The sequence below is a fragment of the Seriola lalandi genome, unplaced genomic scaffold, assembly GCF_002814215.2.
Source record: "Seriola lalandi dorsalis isolate HSWRI2012SDOR001 ecotype SW California unplaced genomic scaffold, Sedor1 jcf7180002054692, whole genome shotgun sequence".
Lineage (NCBI taxonomy): Eukaryota > Metazoa > Chordata > Actinopteri > Carangiformes > Carangidae > Seriola > Seriola lalandi.
Window position 1 is genome coordinate 2,452,393 of NW_019525245.1, and position 20,144 is coordinate 2,472,536.

A 20,144-nucleotide genomic window follows, 5' to 3' on the forward strand; every position below is an offset into this window, starting at 1 on the left:
GTGGAGCCACATCAAACCGTTATATGGCCTCATTATAGAAATGCACATGCAAAGCTGGTGCACACACACACACACACACACACACACACACACAGCTCATGATCATACACATTGAATTCTCTCTTTCTCCCTCCTCATCTCTCTCTCTCTCTCTCTCTCTGTCACACACACTTACACACACACACACACACTCACTCCTGGCCTGATCCCACCATTGTAGGTGCTGACCCATTTCTACAGAAACCTCACACTAATTTGAGTGTCAGTTCCTCCAGAGAGAGGGAAAGTGAGAGAATGAGCAAAGGAGGGAGAAAGATGGGTGGAGGAGGAGGGGTGAGGAGAGACCCTGGCCTTCCTCTAATAGCCCTAAACCAAGGATAGGAGGGAGGGATGGGATGATGATGTGGTGTGGAGAGGGTTAAGAGACAGGGCAGCCAGGAATATCTTTACCTCCTCATCTGACTTTTATGAATTTTAACTATTAATGGCTGGTGTCTGCTTCCTGTGCCGTTGGCCTTGCAGACCTTTAAATATAGCTCGGCATGGCCTTATGTATTTATATAGCAGCTCAGTGAGTCAAATAGAGCCGTAGAGATGTATGTCCTTTAATAAGCCGTTATATTTCATGAGGAGAGCAGCGGTGTCAGGGAGTGGAAGTCATTGATCAGAGTAACGGAGGGACAGACAATGAGGAAGAGACAAGAGAGAGAAAAAGAAAGAGGTGATGGAGAGAGGAGGAGAAATGAGAGTTGAGTGTTATTTCAAGGAGCTGCATGATGAGTCAGAGGCTTAAAAGAGGTTTATTATCTGTTTAATTTACCAGAAAAGACATATCCCATTTGTTTTCCACTTTTTTCAGATGCACTTATATTTTTACAGGTCCCACCTGTAAAGAAAATTAGAAAAGAATGAAATAGAATAAGAAAAAAAAATGCAATCAGTGTTTGTACAGCTTTAGGTACCAGTTACTTTGCAAATTAAGAAACATATAATATAAAGCACATGCTGAGCTCACAAATTATGATGCATTGTTATAGATTAAACGAAGCAACAGTATATAAAATAGTTAAAGTGAGCTGTACCATGACCAACAGTAACATGCTACTTTAATGACATTCATGCATCACTAATCAAAAATATGATATATAATAGTATTAATAGTATTAACAGTAGTATTGATAGTAGTTTTAGATTTGCTGTATTGCTATTCTTACTTAAGAAAGGGATCAGAATACTTATTTAAATCCTGTTTAACAATAAACTGTTATGCTTGTTTATTCATTCTTCCATTTATCATCTTGCCTGCTCACATGTATTCCTATTAAGGATCATATACAAGCCTATCCCAGCATGCATCAAGCAGAAACACAAACAGGACAGAGCACAATGCTCAAACATTTACAGTATAAAGACATTCATACTTCCAGTAACACCTGTGATCCTGAAAGAAATTTGATATCAGATTTTTTTTCCTCTTTTTTTTTTTTTTTTGATGAAACGCAGTTCAATCTTTCTACCAAAAAATTTCTGCCTCCAGCCTCCAGCCTCCAGCCCCCCCCCCCCTCAGCCGGGGGGAGTGGAGATGAGTGGCACATGTGCTGTGACCCACTGTAAATGACTGCTAATGTTTTAACTGGGAGAATTAGGCTTTCATCACGGAGACGAATGCAAATAGCACTGCAATAGCACTGGTGTCTGGTGCGTGTGTGTGTTTGTGTGTCTGTGTGTGTGTGTGTGTGTGTGTGTGTGTGTGTGTGTGTGTGTGTGTGTGTGTGTGTGTTTGCACTGTCAGGGTGGCGGGCAGAGATTGGGGTCAGACTCATTTACAAAACTTAGCATCACAGCTCGGGGGGTTGAGGGGATGCGGGGGAGAAAGGGTTCCTCCGCTGATTATGGCTTGTGTAATTACGTGTGTGTTTATGTGTGTGTGCGCGTTTGTGTGTGTGTGTGTATCTGCGTGTGTAATTACGGCGAGGAGTGATGCATGCCTGGCCTGTCCCTCCCTCTCGGCTTAGAACAGCGTGTCAGAGAGAATATGCAGGATTTAATTATAGACGAATTAAAATTGGTAATGAAATTGGGCATGAACAAACTACAAATAGCAGATGAAAAGGGAGGCTTGTCCCTGGGGGGGGTGAGACAAAGATAGCGGTGTGCCTGCCTGCTTGCCTGTCTGAGTGCCTGTGGATGTGTGTGTGTGTGTGTGTGTGTGTGTGTGCTGATGATGACTGATTAGAAAAATTCTGCGATAAAATAACGCTACTAGAGAACTGCTGCCTTTTTATTAGCACTGTACATGGAGCTACAGTATGTGCGTGTGTGTGTGTGTATAAAAAGTGATGGGTAAAAAAGGACCATTATTCTCAGGTCACACTACTTATACAGTTACCGACAACATGCTGGAAAGCACTGTTTGTACTGAGCACACGCTGTGTGAGGGTCCTCACCTCCCGATAGGTAACAGCCTCTGGAAAAGGAACAAAAACCATTTTCAGCTGGGGTTAAGTTACTTTTTTACGTATACACTTCCTCGGTAGAATAACATGGAATATTGTGGCTACTTAAGGAATTTCTTAAATTAGCAGGAAGTATTGATAACTTAACTAAATGTGTCACTTTACAGGAAAAGTTCAGAACGTTCGTTATAATTTATTTAATGTAGTCTTTGCATTAGATGGTGGTTTTCAGGTGATTGCTGTCACTACAAGCCGGACTGTTCGGTACACTGGAATATTTATCAGCTGAGAGTGAAGAAAGAACAAATATTTTAAGGCAGAATTTGTATGAAAAGTGTAGGGGACTTTAGGGCGACCTAATACCACATGGATACCACATGGGTGTAAATTCCCTGAGCAGGGAGTCCGTGGTGTGACTTCCAAGCATTTGCTGCTTGTCAATCCCCTACTCTCTTTCTCCACATTTCTTGTCTGTCTTCATTGTCTCTGTTAAATTAAAGCATAAAAATGGTCAAATAGTAATAAAAAAAAAAGCACAAGGGAAAAAGATTACAACCAAATAAAATAAAATGTAGGAACCAAATAAAATAGAAAATATTAAATATGGTTAAATAAGATACCCATGCTGAAGACTTGTTGACTGGTCATATTAAACCTCTTCTCTTCTCTCTGTATGCCTTTTCCCAGAATGCCGTGCGTCACAACCTGAGTCTGCACAAGTGTTTTGTTCGTGTTGAGAACGTGAAGGGGGCCGTGTGGACTGTGGATGAAGTTGAATACCAAAAGAGGAGACCACCAAAGATGACCGGGTAAGAGTGGAACATACAGTCATATACATCTGTACACACACACACACAGACACGCACACACACACTGTCATATACATGTAAACACACACGCACACATACACACAGTCATGCACACATTTGAGTTGAGTGAGATGTGAGTGTGAGCTTATGGGTGCTGGCACTATGATTGCCTAAATGGACCCTCTGTTATTACCAAGAGGCCAACTCAGCAATCATTGAAAAAAAAAAAGAGGGCTGCTGGCTTATCATGTACATACTGTGTGAGTGAATATGTGTGTGTGTGTGTGTGTGTGTGTGTGTGTGTGTGCGCGCAGCGCGTGTTTTTCCCTGTTTGTCGACACCATTAGTAAGCAGCTGTGTGAGATGCAAGAGAGCAAAAAACCTTGTTAGCATATGTAAACAGATGTTCTCTCCAACCGCCAGAGAATCCAGGGATAATTACGCACACACACACACTCTCACACACACCTGCACACCAGATATCAGACACTTTCATATGTGTGTGTTTTAGCATCTGTTTACAGTCTGTGTGTTTCTTCTTGTAACAAACATGTTTGTGAGATTTGTCAGAGCGCTTTGGCTGAGGTGACATCTTTCAGCACGTGCACTTAATCTGTGATTCTCACCCCTTTCTCTCTCTCACCTCCTTTTGTGTGTGTGTTCGTGTCTGTGTGCGTGCGTGTGCGTGTGTGTGTGTGTGTGTGTGTGTGTGTGTGTGTGTGTGTGTGTGTGTGTGTGTGTGTGTGTAGAAGTCCCACTCTGGTGAAAAACATGATTTCAGGCCTGGGCTTTGGATCCCTAAACGCCAGCTACCAGGTAAGGAATGCCCTGTATTTTTTCTTTCTCTCTCTCTCTCTCACACACACACACACACACACACACACACACACAGATCAGCCAATTGCAATCAAGGGCACTAATATCAATTCCCTCTTATAATTAGCAGATTCCCTAACGACGTTCACACCACCTCCTTCTCCCACACCAACACACACTCTCACCTCCCACCTCACTTTCTCACATATGTGCCACCCCCCACCTCTGCACACACACACACACACACACACACACACACACACACACACTCACTCTCAACCCTTCTCTTCACTCACTATGCAGACATACACACCAAACCCACACACACATGCAATTTTGTGACTGAGATGATTTATAGCGTCAAGTAGTTGTCAATTAAGGTTACCACATAAAATTATCGCCTGTCCCAGAAAATCCATCTCTGAGCCAGTGAGAATTCCCCTCCTTTTGTGCCCCCCCCCCCCCCCCCCCCAACTTTTTTTTTTCCTGTGTGAGCGGGGCGGTGGGGTCCAACTCACATCTCCAAACAGCTGGATGTGAGCGTCTAGAGTAGTGACAGAAGCTGCCCCTGTTGGTTCACTTGTTTTCTCCTCTGCAGACATTGATGTTTCACTGTTTGTGTGTGTGTTTTAGTTGAGGTTGTGGTTCAGTGTCGCTTAACATTCCTGTTGAGACTTTTCACATGAACACACACACACATACGCACGCACGCACGCACGCACGCACGCACGCACACACACACACTCATGACAGGGACTTAAATGTAAAAGTACAAGCCATGATGGGGAAAGTACTGTGTATAAGTGCCCCCTAGTGGTTTGTGGAGTACACTAACACGTTAGTGGAATCAAATACGCTCCATTTGGAAGAGCTCTCAGCAGTACATTAAGTAAAACTCTCCATCATTCATTGTGGCTGTGACCAGCTATTATACTGTGTTTTACATGTAGTTATGTGTCAACTGAACTTACAAACAAATTCTGAGTATTGTTACATTTTGAGAATAGTGTGTGAATATATATTAAAGTCAAGGAGAGGTCCATGTTTCAACATATTTAGCTCCATGACCCCATTTGATATATCATGTAACCCAGCTTGATTTAAAGTGACTTTAACAACTCTTTGTGTGTGTGTATGTGTTTGTCTGTGCGTGTGTGTGTGTGTAGGCAGCTCTGGCAGAGAGCAGTCTGTCCTTGCTAAACAGCCCTCCCCTGGTGACCCCTCCGTCTGCGGCCAGCCTCAACATGCTGCATGTGGGCCACGATGATGTCAGCTCCACTGTGGAGCAGGTCAACAGCAACGGCAGCTGCAGCCCCACGCTCAGCCCTCAACAGTACAGGTACGTACTGTTATAGACTCACACACACACACACACACACACACACACACAAGTGAAACACATGCATGCAGACATACTGCAAACTGCTTTAGTATATGCCCATTCATTGAGCCTATTAACAATTACTGTGTTCACAAAGGCGAGTGTATCAGACTGATAGTGTCTTTTTTATCAGCGACTCTGTGTTGTCTACCATCTAGATACAATATTGAAGGTATGATGGTGATACTGATATTATTATTATTATCTTTATGAAACATTGCTGACCGGAGAAATCACTTGCATTTAGTTTAAGACAATTCTCCGCAACAGGATAATCTAAAACCATCAAAGGAAACCATCGGCCCCCCTGCTTTAAAAAGCAGCTAACCCAGAATTCAAGAATGACGGTACTGGTTTTACTGGAGAGTGTGAGTTGTATGATGATCTACTTGCTGTTTCTGATGCTTTTCCACATAAAATACAGAAATTTCATCCCTGAGGAAAACTTTTTTTAAGATTGAAAAAAATAAATCCTATTTTTGCATTTATTTTTCTTTGCAGAACATGATATTACAATGATATTAAAATTTAAATTTTCCTGACATGATACATTTATACAGATAATCCAAAGACCTCATTATGAACAGGTAAATGTACTCTCACCAAGTGTAACCAAATCACGATTTCTTGAGTAAGACATTACTTGTGGGATTAAAGTATCATTGTTGTGCTTTGGTTGCCACACCTGCACTACTTGACTTAACAGCAGAGGCGTATTTCCAAAAAGCTAAGGAAATCAAAATAAAACTCCTCGCATTAATTGATAGTACAATAAACATCAGCATTTGGCAGCAGTCAATACAGAAAGTCAGATCTTGGCACCTTCCTTTAAAACTCCAGCCCTTGCCTTGCTAACGTCTGTCCGTCTCTCCTCCAGCCACCCGGTTCATGTGAAGGAGGAGCCCACTGAGTTGGAGGAGGACAGTCGGCCAGTTTCCCTCCTGGCCGGCGTCACACACAGCCTGCCATTGCCGAGCGACGAGCGCGATCTGGAGGAGGATCTTCCCACCGAGGAGCTGGAGTAGGACAAATCCGCGACGCACCAGAGGGACGGGACATAGCGAGACGAATCCCAGAGCCCTCTCGTCAGTGTGAAGAGGAAAAGATAGCTACAGTACACTTACAAGAAAAGAGAGAAGAGAGAAAAAAGAGAATGTTTTTTTTGTTTTGTTTTGTTTTTATGAAAATGCAAGCAACCAAGGACGACATTGAGAAACTCCAAACAGGGTTAGATGACCTCCGTTACTTTCAGACGCAAAAACAAGACTGTGGAGCACTGCTTTTACCTCCATGTGTTTCTTTTCCAACACTTGGCTCAGAGGTGTAACACCACTTAATGCATACACACTCACACAAACACGCACACAGACACACCCATTCACTTGTCAAACCATGTTTCGTTCTCCTCCCTGGTAAAATCAGCCTCCATGTAGAGACCCCTAGAGGCGTGGACACACACTCTCCCCTCCTCGCCCCACCACTCTGCATACACCCCCCCCCCCCCCCCCCCCCACTGTTGTCTCGGGCTGCCTGGCTAGCCGTTTTGTGTCTAATCATCAGTTGAGAAGACGGACAGGTGTTTTTTTGTGTGGGTGTTAGAAAGAAAAAGACACACAGGATCATGTGTATATAGATTTGGAGCAGTCATCAGGGGCTGTGCAGTATACCTCTCCTCCCCCCCCTCCCCCTCTTTGAGTCAATCACTTGCTTTTTCGTTTTCTTTGATTTGATCGAGATTAAACTGTTGGGCTTCGAGATGGGAAGGAAGAAAGGAAGGAAGGAAAGAAGGAAGGAAAGAAGGAAGGAAGGAAGGAAGAGTGCTTTTAAAGATTACCTCCAACAGGGCTCCAACACTTCTGCGGATCTGGCTCCTGTCTTCACGTCTGTGTGTGTGAGCCCACGGCGAGGCAGCACGGCCCTGGTCCCTGCCCAAACTTCTGCCCCCCCCAGCGAGACACTTAGTGACAGACATCTTTTAAACTCTTTGCTTCTAAGTGAGAAAAAAAGAAGACATTTTCCTACCCACCTCCATCCCATCCCACCTCACCCCCCACCTCACCCCCCCCCCAAAAAAAGATTGCAGGAATAGGACCATTTGGTGCTGTCCTTCTCCTCTCCTCCGTGTGCGAATGGAGGGATGAGCTTGGAACACTTTAAGAACGAGAAGAAAAGAGAGGGAGCAGAGAGAAAAGAGGGAGGAAGCATCTACAGAAATATTGTGACTAAAAAAAAGAAAAATCTTGATGATTATGGAATATAACAAGAAAAAAAACGTGTGGTAGCTTTTGTCATTTCCTTTTCTTTTTTTTTATTTGATGTTATGTTGATGATGTTATTATCATTGTTTATTTTTGAGGATCAATATTTCCACGGTGGCGTTCTGTTTCGACATACCTTTTCTAACGATGCTGTTTTTGTTTTTGTATTGTAATTTGTTTGATTTACTCTGGTTGTTCACACCATTCCAAATAAGTATTGGCAAAAAAAAAAAAAAAAAAGAAAGAAAGAAAAGAAAGCGCAGTATTGTCCCAACTTGTGATACCTGACCCCAACTCCTGCCCCTCTCCCTTTCTGTCCCAAGTGTAGCAGGCAAGAAATTTGGAAATAGCACTTAAAAGTTGCCATTATCCAGACAGATTATTTAACAGTTGAATCTTTTTGTGTTAATTCTCTCTCATTCACTTGTTTTCGGTTGTGTATTTAGTTGAGAAATATCAGTAATGCTTTAAAAAAATATATATTATTACTGCAGTCAGAGAATACCTCATCCCACAAAGGTTCCACCTGGAACTGTGTCCAAATTGATTAAGAAATAAGGGGGAAATCTTTCTGTGGGACACCAAATGTGGCAACTCTGCTCAGCTTCAGATTCAAAGCTCTATGGTTGTAATAGTTACTGTGTAGAAGCTATCTGCAATTCACTGTGTGAGTTTGTGTTAAAGGAATAGCACGTGAGATTTATTTTTTTGTTTGTTTTCCGTGAGCATAAAAGCATTACTTTTCTCTACAGTGCCATACCAAATTTAACATTTATTTTAATCTGTTATCTGCTTATTCCCATTTTATTTTTGTTACAGGTAACCAAAGAAATACGTAGAAAACCAAAAACCCTGTAGTTTATTTTGCCCTTTTTGAGTATCTTTTTTTTTTTTCTTCTTGAAGAACTGGCCAAAAGACAACAAACCAGGAGTTTGAATTCTTATTATTGTATTCATATAACTATTGTGTTGAAATTATACATGACTTACAGTGCTGACCATTCCAAAAACCAAAGTGTGTAAAGCAAACTAGAATTTGGAGACATCAAAGCTTTTACATGATAAGTGGTTACGAATGACTCACATTAGGTATGAGGCCAAAAAACTAGTATTAACAAACCTCGCACAGTTCCTCTGAAAAACAAAAAGAAAGAGAAAAGAAAAAAGCACTTAGAGGTGAAACTCTCCCACACTCAGGCTAAACTGTGTTCCAAACACAATCCTAGGACTGGCCCTACTACTGTACGAGCAGACCTAAAGACGAGGCACTCGTGAGGCATTTGGACACGTGTACCTCTACAATCTGAGATGCCAACAAAAAGAGAGGTTAAACAGAATGAAAACATTCGGCTCTGTTGAAACACCTGGCTTTACAAGATATTTTCTGGTGCTGTTGTAACAAAAGAAATGTTCACTCTATAGGAAACAAACATGCCCTCTTGATGTGTGTGTAGTATTTACAGGAAGAGGAAGTCTACTGTAATGTGGTTACAAAAGTCACATCTTTGAACAGGGAGCAGTAAATCCAAATATCTATGAATATTACAACAAAGAGGGAACAACTAAAAACAATGAAAATATACCAATGTAAGAGGAAAAACAACCAAGGGACATCATGTAATTCACAGTTGGGTTCATATTTTCATACTTTTTGTCAAACTATCTCTTGCACTTCAGACAAGTTTTCTTATTTAATGAAAGAACCTTTCTGATGACTTTGTGTTCAAACAGGACTGTTTCCTGTCACATTAGAGACTGATTTCTAACAAAGTACAAAGTGGCAGACAGACATCTTGAAACGAGATAAAAACCAAAAATAACACTACCTCCTTTTCGAAACAGTTCAACACATAGCCAATGGGAGACTGAACTCTCTTAAATACTTTTTTTTCCTCCATTCTTCCTCGATGATAATAATGGATGCCAAAATTGTGTTACACTTACTGTATGACTGACGAACAACAAAAAAAAAAAAAAAAAAAAGCTATTTGGTGATCCGGACTCCCCAACACATCTGCTTGAGCCCAAAAACATAGAGACGTTTCACTTTCCATGGATTTAAAAATGACTACCTCTCCTTAAACCACATCTAAAGCACTCTCTATGTCTTGAAGTGTGTTGTGAAGTGCTCGCTATATATGAGAAGTTTTCTATCAGCTGTGTAAAACTGACCATATTCCTGCAACCGATTAGCACTGAGCTATGTGAACAGCCTCTCAACTGTGTGCGTTGACTGTACGTGTGCATATTAATGATCTCAGCCGATGAGAAACTGGTCGTTAATGGCTATGTGGTGTTGCAGGGAGCTGGTTGTCAGGGGTAATGATGGGCAGAATATATCAGTGCCACCAGGACACACATATACACACTCACACACACACACACACACATACACACATACACACGCACACACGCACACACATAGAGGAAGCATAGAAGCAGGGCTATGGGTTAGTGCAAACAGAGGCTCTGACCATCCAGATATCCAAAGACCCACAACACAGCAGTACCCCCTTCACCAAAACACTCACAGAGACGCTGAGAAGAGCAACACACACTTAATGAAACTCATCACTACTACTAGTAATATCCAAACCAAGAGGAACTGCTGCATACAGTACATAGATGATCTCTGACTTGTGCTTTAAGGTACACCTGTAAACAAAGCTGTTTTATAAAGATGTAGATTGTTCACAGGTCGCCATGTAACACTTCTGTTTTTTCTCCAGCTTGGCATAACATGATGTATTCTTGTATATTAATGCTTCACTTATCTCTCCAGGGCATTCTTTCCCATTTTGTCCTTTGATTTTTCTCTTCTTTTTTGGGGTTTTTTTTTTTTTTTTTTTCCTCTCTGCACCTGTTTAGCTATTGTAAAGCTTTCAGCTCTGATTCCTATACTGTACTGCTAATGCTGAAGTATATGTATTTATCATATTAAGTGCTGCAGGTATCTTGGTTTAATAGTTTTGTTTTTGTTTTGTTTGTTTCCATTTTTTCAGTTCTTCATAAAACGTCTGGGACGCTGATTTTTTAAGTGTATTATCTCTAAAAAAAAATTAAAAGAATAAAAGTTAGATCAGTGGTTTAGGTAACACCTGTTTGTATATTTATCTTAGCTAGGTCTATTTTGATACTTTTTTGTCTCTGTACTGCATTTATGCATTTTTAAGGAAAGAAAAAAAACAAATGGAAAACAAACTAAAAAGTTACTTCATTATGTATTGATACCTCAGAAGGACTTTTTCTCAAAGACAGGACCAAAACCTCCAAAAAGAAAAAGAGAAAGAGGAAAAAATGTAAGAATATGTAGCCCCTCTCTTGCTTTAAAAAATGCAGAGCTCTAGAAAGGTATTACTGTTGGTCCTTTCAGGTGCCAATAAGTGTCCCAGCTCCCTGTGACCCCTCCCTCTGATCCCTGACCCCTGTCATTCCTGTGCTGAACTCCGACCCCCAGAGCTGTCAATCATCTGCAGGCGCCATGGGGGTGTCACTGAGTCACACACCTGGCTGGTGGTGACCAGTCACAGACCTCATCTCCCAGTCCCATAAAGGCAGATCAAAGACTGACACTGTTGCATTTTTGATACTCCTCCTCTTGCGTAGTCTCAATACCAAAATGTGGAACGGCTCTCAGAGATGCAGCTCATCCTCTGACTACCAAAGGCATTGCGAGCAAACATTGCTTAGTCCAAACTCCTGAACTCTAACCAAACTGTAACCAAACCAATGCCACAACCTTAACCAAACAAAAACCAAGCTACTTCCAAAACTCTCCATCGACTTCACTGATCACCTTTACTGGTAGCTGTTATCTCTCGTACATCCACGTATTGGTGTTGTAGGACCAGTCTGCATCCTATTGGCTGGCGAGTGACTCAAAGGACGCAGGTAGCCCAAATCCTGATGTGTGATTGGACAGTTCTGAGGTGTCACGTGAGGGGGAAGGGACTCTCAAAGTGGAGCATTGCCTGACGGTATTATCAAGTAGACAGCCAGAATCCAATGGAACTACCACTTCAGCTCTCCTCTGGTTAAACCTTAGGAATGTGTGTACATTTTCAGCAGTGACTCTCTGTATTGTTTCTTAGTTTCAGTTTACCTGCTTACCTCTCTTTATCCTTTGGTTTTTGTTCTGTTTCTTGTTATTTGAAAGTGTGACCCGAGGAAGAGGCGGGGACAGGGACTGGGTGGTGGCTTTAGACAGACAGTGGAGCCCAGCCCTCTGACCCTCCACCCCGGGTAGCCATGTAATGCCAGTCACTGCCCTTTCCTTCATGCTGTATAAAAACACACACATATATCTGTGTATTTGTAACCTGAATCTTCTTGTGTCTGTCCATGCAGACAATAAAAAAAACTGTACAGTAGGTCTAGTTGCATGTAATCTGTACTAATTATTGACAATGGCATTATAAAATGCAATAAAATACTTATTACACTGTCCTATGCTGCGTCCGTGTTTCTTCTCCAGTGGTTTCGAATAAACACACACACACACATACACACACACACACACACACACACAGTGGAAGAAAATACCCCAAAAACCCCTTTTCATATACTTGACTCCTGCAGTTTCTAACTACTATAATTAAGGAAAACCAGTCAAGATAACTACTGTTAACAGTGAAGTGAGGGAAAATGTAATTGGCAAATAGTGCAAATTTCCTCTTAACATCCTGCTTAGCCATTTTATACAGGTAAAACTATTTTAGAATAATTCAGTTTAACCTAAACATGACCATTGCAGCACCAAATGTCCATATGAAAATCATGTTCTCCTGAAACATATTTGATACTTGCATTTTATTTGATAAAATAAAATGATGACAACCACTGTCTCGAATTGCTCATTATAACTGGAGTTCTCTTGAGGACAGAGCTTTGCCAATACTAACTGATAATTTGCTTTTAGCACTCTTAATAGCTATGGTCCTAAGCTTTTATACAGGAAACACACTTCTTCACTTATCAACTCAAAGAACAGAAAAACCTCCTGAAATGACAGACTGCTGGTTAGATGGAAACAGTTCAACAGTCGGCCCGTGTTGTTGCTGCAGGACTTCAGAGGGGTCAACACGTGTTGTGATACAGAGAGTGGCCACCAGGAGGAGTAAACAAACCGGACAGCACAAGCAGCATCTCATAAACACAAACCCAGCAACAAACATCACTGTGGTCCACTGACATGGTCCGACCAACAGGGTGGGCCAGAGAGTGCAGAACAGAACAGACAGAGCACAATACCTGTACACCCTGTGAGGTGGAGTATAAGAAGAAAACAGGTGGCTGACGTCTCATTAGATTAATAGAAAACAGTGCAATCAGAAAATGTTCATAGCCCTTCAATTTTTTCCTATTTTGAAGGTTCCCAAGAGCACAGTGGCCTCCATAATTCTTGCATGGAAGACGTTTGAAACAACCGAGACAAACTGAGCAATCAGGGGAGAAGGCCCTTGAGAGAAATGGGAGTCACCTGACCTAAATTCCAAGTGTCATAGCAAATGGTCTGAATACTTATGCCAATTTGATATTTCAGTTTCTTCTTTTTAATGAATTTGCAAAAAATCATTAAAAAGCATAAGGTTTCAACATAACACAATGTGAAAAAACTGAAGGTGGCTGAACACTTTCTGAATTCACTGTAGATGCTGTATAAAAACTAGTTTTTCTCACCTATCTGTACTTTTTGTTCATTCTCATCCTCCATTTTTCCTACTCCTTCCTCACCTGTCTCTGTCTTCCTTGCAGGTTTGGTGCATGCCCTACAGCATATCTTTAAACCTCTGCGCTGCATCGTGGATGTGTTGCCATAGGAAGAAAAAATGGAAACTGGCTGGTTGTCTTTTGGAAAGTTGAAACTTTGTTTAATCTTGTGCTTTTAGCGAACTTCTCCGTTAGTCAGCTGGGAGGAAACTCACTCTTGACGCTTAAATCCCTGTGACATTTGGTTCTGGGAGAGACCCCATCCTAAGCCTATTACAGACACACAAGCACACATGCACACACGAGCACACATACAGAAACACACACTCACTGGCATGCGCACATCATGAATACTAAGCAGAAACTTAGTACCATATACTTGTACAAGGTGAGCCAGGGTGCAGAGCAACACACAAAGAGGTTATTCTTGGCGTGGCACAGTAATGTTTGGCATAAACTTGAGGCCGAAGCTATGAATATATTTCTTAATGCTCATCTGGACAGAGTAAGCGTTAGGTGTGTGTGTGTGTGTGCGTGTGTGTACATGAGAGTGTAATGTATGTTTGCAGTCTCGTTTATGTGTCTGAAAAAGGATTTGCACACATGGATGTGTATCTGTTCCTTGTGCATGTGCATGGGCTTGTGATGCTAAAATCAATATTCGTGTGTGTGTGTGATTGGGTGTGTAGGTGGGTATGGAGGGCTGCTAGTCCCAGCAGCTTGGAGAGCACTGAGGTCCAGGCAGACCCTATGAGTCACAAAATAAATTTACCGAGAGCCATGCTGACATCTCTCTCCGTCTCTCCCTCGTTCACTCACTCTGTCATCCTCCCTCTCCCTTCTTCCCCTCCGTGTCTGTGGCTGCGTGCGTCCACATGGATTTGCTTATTCAGTCTAATGAGCTGAGACTCTCTCTCTTTCTCTTCTGTCTACGTTCAAATTTACTATTGTAGGCTACAAGTAAACATCCAGGCATTGATATAATTTAACACTCAGTGTGGCCTGATGCACTGAAGGCCCACTGTGCATTTCATACTATAACAATATGAACAACGAAGAAGAAGAGGAAGAAGAAGAAGAAAAAGTAAAAGAAGAAAAGGGGGAAATATTACTTAAACCACCTTTAAAGACAGCATATAAGCAAAATAACACAGTACAGTAATTCCACCTCATGACAGAAATGGATGTGGACGACTTAACTCTATCAGGGATAGGAATCAATGATGAACACTTTCTCTCCTACTGAGAGTTGCAGCATGTCCCAACTAAAGAGTAATACAACTGATAAAATGATTCTATGGACTAAAAAGCTTCAAAGCAGGTGTTTTGTTGGTCTCTTTGCTTGGGGCACCTTAGAATATATTAATAATAATTGCAAGGCATAACTTCCTGTTAGACGTCTAACAAACAAACTCCAATGAGAGAAATACAAAATGAACTTATTTGGGATGTTAGATGGGCATTTTTGCTGCATAAAAAGTACTGTCAACACCAATCACAGATATAGAGTTTATGAAAATCCACTTTATTTCTGTAATTTTGTTTACTGGATCTCTGAAACATGTCATCAGTTCAAAATCATGTTCATAAGCAATTCTGGTCAAATTAATTGAGTATCATGGTTAACTTGTTTTTATCACCTTAATTAAACAGTGTTGTAACAAAGTATGTAATTTGAGCTTTTATAATAAAAGAGGGCCTGGGGTCTAGAGTCGAGATTATTAAGGTTAATTATTTAGTCTTAAAAATGACAGAAAAAGTTCATTCTTCATTTATTTGTAAAAAAATGTATTTATATATATATATATATATATATATATAACAGTTGATTCATCAGTGAATGTTTGGCATTTTTGCATGAAAAAATGGGCTTAAATTGCTCATTGATTATTATAGATGTGATTAATTTACTGTTGACTGACTAATTGATTAAACAATCATTAATTGTTTCAGCACTAATTGCATTAATGAACTGTGTACAAAGCAACAATCTGTTTTGATCTGGGTTAGGGTTATCACACCAAAATGCTTTGAATTGAACCAACAAGTATTAAAAAAACTAAGATAATACAGCTAAGTAATCATCGGCTCTGGAAGGCAGAGACAGAAGGAAGACTTTGCAATGCAAACCTAAAGTAAAAGGTGCCAACATGACACTGACGTGATGGGATATTACAGAGTAACATCGTACTGCATGAATGCTGGGTCATTGTCCTGGTTTAAAAAAAAAAAAGACTCCTATTGTTAGTGTCTCACAGGTATGCTTTTTCTGTCTTTACACCCTCCCCTGAGAAGCCAAGGCTGATGGGAAAGTGGATGAAACTCAGAGACTCCATGTGTGGCAGAGAGAGAGAGAGAGAGAGAGAGAGAAAGAGAGAGAGAAAGAGAGAGAGAGGGCCCCAGCCACAGAACAAAAGCATCTTTGTGAGTGATTGGAACCACATTTTCACCCTCCTCTCTCTCTCTCTCTCTCTCTCTCTCTCTCTCTCTCCCTCTCTCTCCCTTGCTCACTCTCCCAGTTACACCAGCCTGCTCAAAACCACTGAAACAATCAACGTCCAAAGTTTAGAATAATACTCAGAGACGGTCTCAGCTGAAGATCTCTGTGTGCGTGTGGCTCCAGTTTCACTTCTCTGTGAACACACACCTACACACACAAACACACTCTGTTCTCACATACTCTCTCACTCTCTCTCTCTCACTCTCTGCATCTGTCTGGACTCTCACCCTTTTTCAATCTCCACATTTCCTCTGTCTGCCCCTCCCACCCTGTCTGCCGATCTGACGCTGGGCTGGGTCTGGATGTGGCATCTCTTGCAGTCTGGTCAGAAGTCCTGGAGCAGTGGAGCAGCTCTCGCCTCAGTCGTCCAGCGCTGAGTGGCTAGAGAAGGCAACCTGTTCTTTCTCTGCTGGGCGTTAGTGGACTGGAAAGCCTCTCAAGCCTCACAGGCCTCAGCCAAACAAAGAACAGGTCTACATGCTGGGAGGAAGGTAGCACTGCTTTCAATATAGTGAAACATGAAATGGTTTTGTGAGGACAATTCTTACAGTATGTAGCAGGCATTAAAACTTCCCTCTTAGCTTTACTTCAGCCTTTGAGATGCTGTGACAGAGAGTAACATGAGGGAGTGATGTATAGTGGTACAGTGTGGTGGCATTTTTGCAAAATTTGCAGCTCTACTATAGTATTCCACCAAAATATAAACACAAGTGTGGGTTTTGATTTTTTAATATAATGTTGGCCCTCTCCTCCTAACAACAAATCCATTCCATTGTATAAAAAGAGTGACTTTTAAGGTGGAGTTCAGCTCTGCTAGAACCTTACCACTAACCACCTTAACAAAAAGACTGGGGGGAAAGAGCTGGCCTGGCTCTATCCAGAGGTAACAAAATCCACCTAAAAGCACTAAGATCAGTAACTTGGAATGGAGTGCTGGTTGCCTGGCATCATCCTGGTTGTGAAATAATCCCTTAAATTTTTGCATGAATAAAACAAACAAGATATGACAGGTAAACAGATTTTATTACCTCTGGACAGAGCCAGGCAAGATATTGGGAAGAACGAAAGACACATATTCCCAAAATGTCAAACTATTTCTTTAAAGAACAGTTATTGTTCAGCATCAAGGGCAAAATATAATCTGTTGCAGTTGCAGCTATTTCTGTCCCTCTACACAGAATAAAATACTTGTATGTGTATGCGCGTTCAGTCTCTGTTTCATAATTGGAAGCCGGTTTGATAGCACTGTTGGAAGTGAGGAATGTGGAAGGATGTTGCCATATTCATCTGCTCGGTACGCCAGACCCTGGACGATCCAAAGTGTCCCTGTTCACCTCTACAGGAAGCCGTCAATTAGAACCAGAACAAAGGCAAGCAGCAAATTTACAGAGCCACCTCCTCTGTGACAAATGTGTTTAAAAACCATTAAATAGCCGTTAAATAAGGTTTGATTAAATTACCGTTGAGTACCTGTGAATCACTAGCTTTTAAATAATTATGTAAATACCAAGTAAGAAATAAAAATTAAAGCTAGAAGAGCTTGCTGCAGAGAACCTTGTGGGTGCGGTGAATGGTGAAGTGGGGTGTGAGTCATGAACGGAAGTAAGAGGATAGACAGCATGAGCTCTTCAGGAAGGTGATGACAAGAAAATTTCTCCACTCTCATTGTTCAGCACTGGGATAGGTGGGGGGGACTGAATCTTGTACAAACATACAAGAATTTAATGTGGCCACGATGTAATGTCAACAATCTCCAGGGTCTTTTGAAGCTTTTATTTGGTTTATTTTTGCAGGGTCTTTCTGTTGTGAAGGTATCAGATAAAAGGCGAGAATTTCCTCATTAACACATTTAACACATTGTGATCTTGTGAATTGGCTGAAATGAACCCTGAATTTTAATTTTAAACAATTTGGGAGTGCTCTTGTCCCACCGTGTTAAAAATCCCCTGCAGTAAATGGCAGACTGGTAAGTTATGCATGTAAAAGCAGCAGGGAGGGCAACTATTCAAAATGTGTTCAAATGAATTAGCTCAAAGAGACTTTGAAATGCTGCTGTTTTTGCGATCACACTTCCTTTCAGTGGTAGATTTGGTTAAAATCTGTCTTAATTTCATGTCTATGCGAATTATGTGTAACATAATATTTTCATCACAGAGTGAGTCTGATCTGCTGAACTGTAAAACCGCAGTCCTAAGTAAAATACAGAATGTCTCGATTGCTTTCACAAACCAAAAAAGAAACAGACAAAAAAAAAAAAACCCTGCTGGAACAAGACCTCTCTAATGCTACTGTTGCCTACACAAACTCTGACCCTCGTGCCCAGACAGACACTGAGCCCCCACACAGCACAAATCCTACAAATACTTCAGTGTCAAAGCCTGACTGTTAGGGATGAGTGACTGTACACAAATTGAATGGGAGGTTATCAAGTTGTTAGTGAAAATGAAGCCTGTCTCAAAAGCCTTTTGCTGCTGTGAATTACCTCGCGCCCCTGCCACGCCTTCAAGCATCAATCATAGAAAACACACACTTCAGCTAACCTCCAGGTGTCAACATGGCATGAGTAGACGAGGCCTGTCTGTCGCAGTATTCTTCTGTATTATATGTGACCCAAGAAACTCAGCTAATTCTTATGGGTTTTTTTTGTTTGTTTTATTTCACCAGTCATATTGTTTGCAATGAGTAAAAATAGTTCTAAATAATACACTTGACAAAGTTGGAGATAGGTTGCGGTTTTCTCTGTCGGAAAGTTATTGCGAAAAGTTTAAAAGGAAGGTAGACAGGTTTGGCTCAAGTAACATTATTGTTGGATTTCTGCCATTAACTGATACTAATTTATCTTAGTGCAAAATAAAATACACTGCGTAAGATGGAATGTTTTTGATATTTGATATTTGGAGTAGCTTGTATTTATTGAGGCTTCTTATCTATTTCGAAACATTCACCGGTAACCACTTGTATCAAAACATAAATATCAGGTCCTATGACACAAACACCTCATGGAATTGTTTTTCAAGATAACTGCATCTATCTACCAACCATCATTCCATGACAACAAAACTCTGAACATAGTTTGGAAAAGAGGTTAAACTGGTAGCAAGCATTAGTGAGTTAAGCCTGTCAAAGGTCAATTGCAAAGACAAAGACAAGTTTGACAACTAGTCAGAGTTTAATAGATAGAGGTTTTCCTGGGTGAAGCTCAGAGCTGTCCTGCTTCTTGCATATTTTTTATTTGTATGCACTTAAATGTATCCATATATCACATGTTAGTACCTTGCCTCCCTGATAACATAAAGATATTGCAACACATCCACTGTGTATTAAATTAAATAAGGTTTTTAGAATTTGAAAGACAATCTTAAGTTTTGATGTTTGTTGATTCAGTGTTGATGTTTATGTATATACACACACACACACACACACACACACATATATATATATATACATATATACATATATATATATATCATCATTGCTATATACTCAGTCATGATGAACAGTTTCAGAATGATGTGCTTGGAGCCATTTAATACAGTACATTGTTATACACATGTTGTGATGTGTGCATACCCAGTTGGGTTATGGTTTTGACAAGATGGTAGCTATGTTTTTAAAAAGGATAACATAACCAGCTGGTGTTAATGGCATGTAGGTATAAGGTTCGGGGTGTGCTTTGAAGGGCTACTTGTAATTACTTTTGAATACAATTACCATCATGAGGAGGAATCATGACTCATTGCTGACAATATGAGCTAGTTTCATCCTGCACTGGGACAGTTTATATAGCCTCCTGTGCCTCATGCACGCCAGACTGAATGAAGGCAATTCCCACAGTGAGTCACAGCAGCATGCGAACTAAAAACAGTGACCTTTATTCTGGGAAAACAAAGTCTTGGTCAACTATAGTCTTGTCAGAGTCCAATACATGTAGGTAGGCCTACTTTTCAACTTATTAAACACAAGCTTCTGGTTTAAAGATTTAATTTTTGATTATTTGATTATTTGATTAAGCTAATTACTAAAAGCATTGTTTTCAGTATTATCATTAATATACAGTACAGCATTGCTCTAAAAATCTAAATAGATGCAAAGGTAACACTTTATAATGTCTCATGATATATTATGCTGTTATAGGAGATTTAAAATGCAGTTCCCAAGTGACAATAAACTTAGTGTTGATATACTGCATAAACAGGTTTCTTCACAATTCTTTTA

At 40.8% G+C, this 20,144-nt stretch overlaps 1 protein-coding gene across 2 annotated transcripts in view; it reads left to right on the forward strand.

Annotated features, from left to right (window-relative positions):
- Positions 1-12,166, forward strand: part of foxp4 (forkhead box P4) — a 96,876-nt gene extending 84,710 nt beyond the window's left edge. For both annotated transcript variants that reach the window (XM_023423485.2, XM_087178573.1), the window contains exons 15-18: positions 3,144-3,265; positions 4,015-4,081; positions 5,248-5,420; positions 6,340-12,166. In XM_023423485.2, coding sequence (XP_023279253.1) covers positions 3,144-3,265; positions 4,015-4,081; positions 5,248-5,420; positions 6,340-6,487 — 510 coding nt within the window. In that variant the 3' untranslated portion in view covers positions 6,488-12,166. The remainder of the gene's footprint in view (positions 1-3,143; positions 3,266-4,014; positions 4,082-5,247; positions 5,421-6,339) is intronic.
- The last annotated feature ends 7,978 nt before the right edge of the window (positions 12,167-20,144 follow it).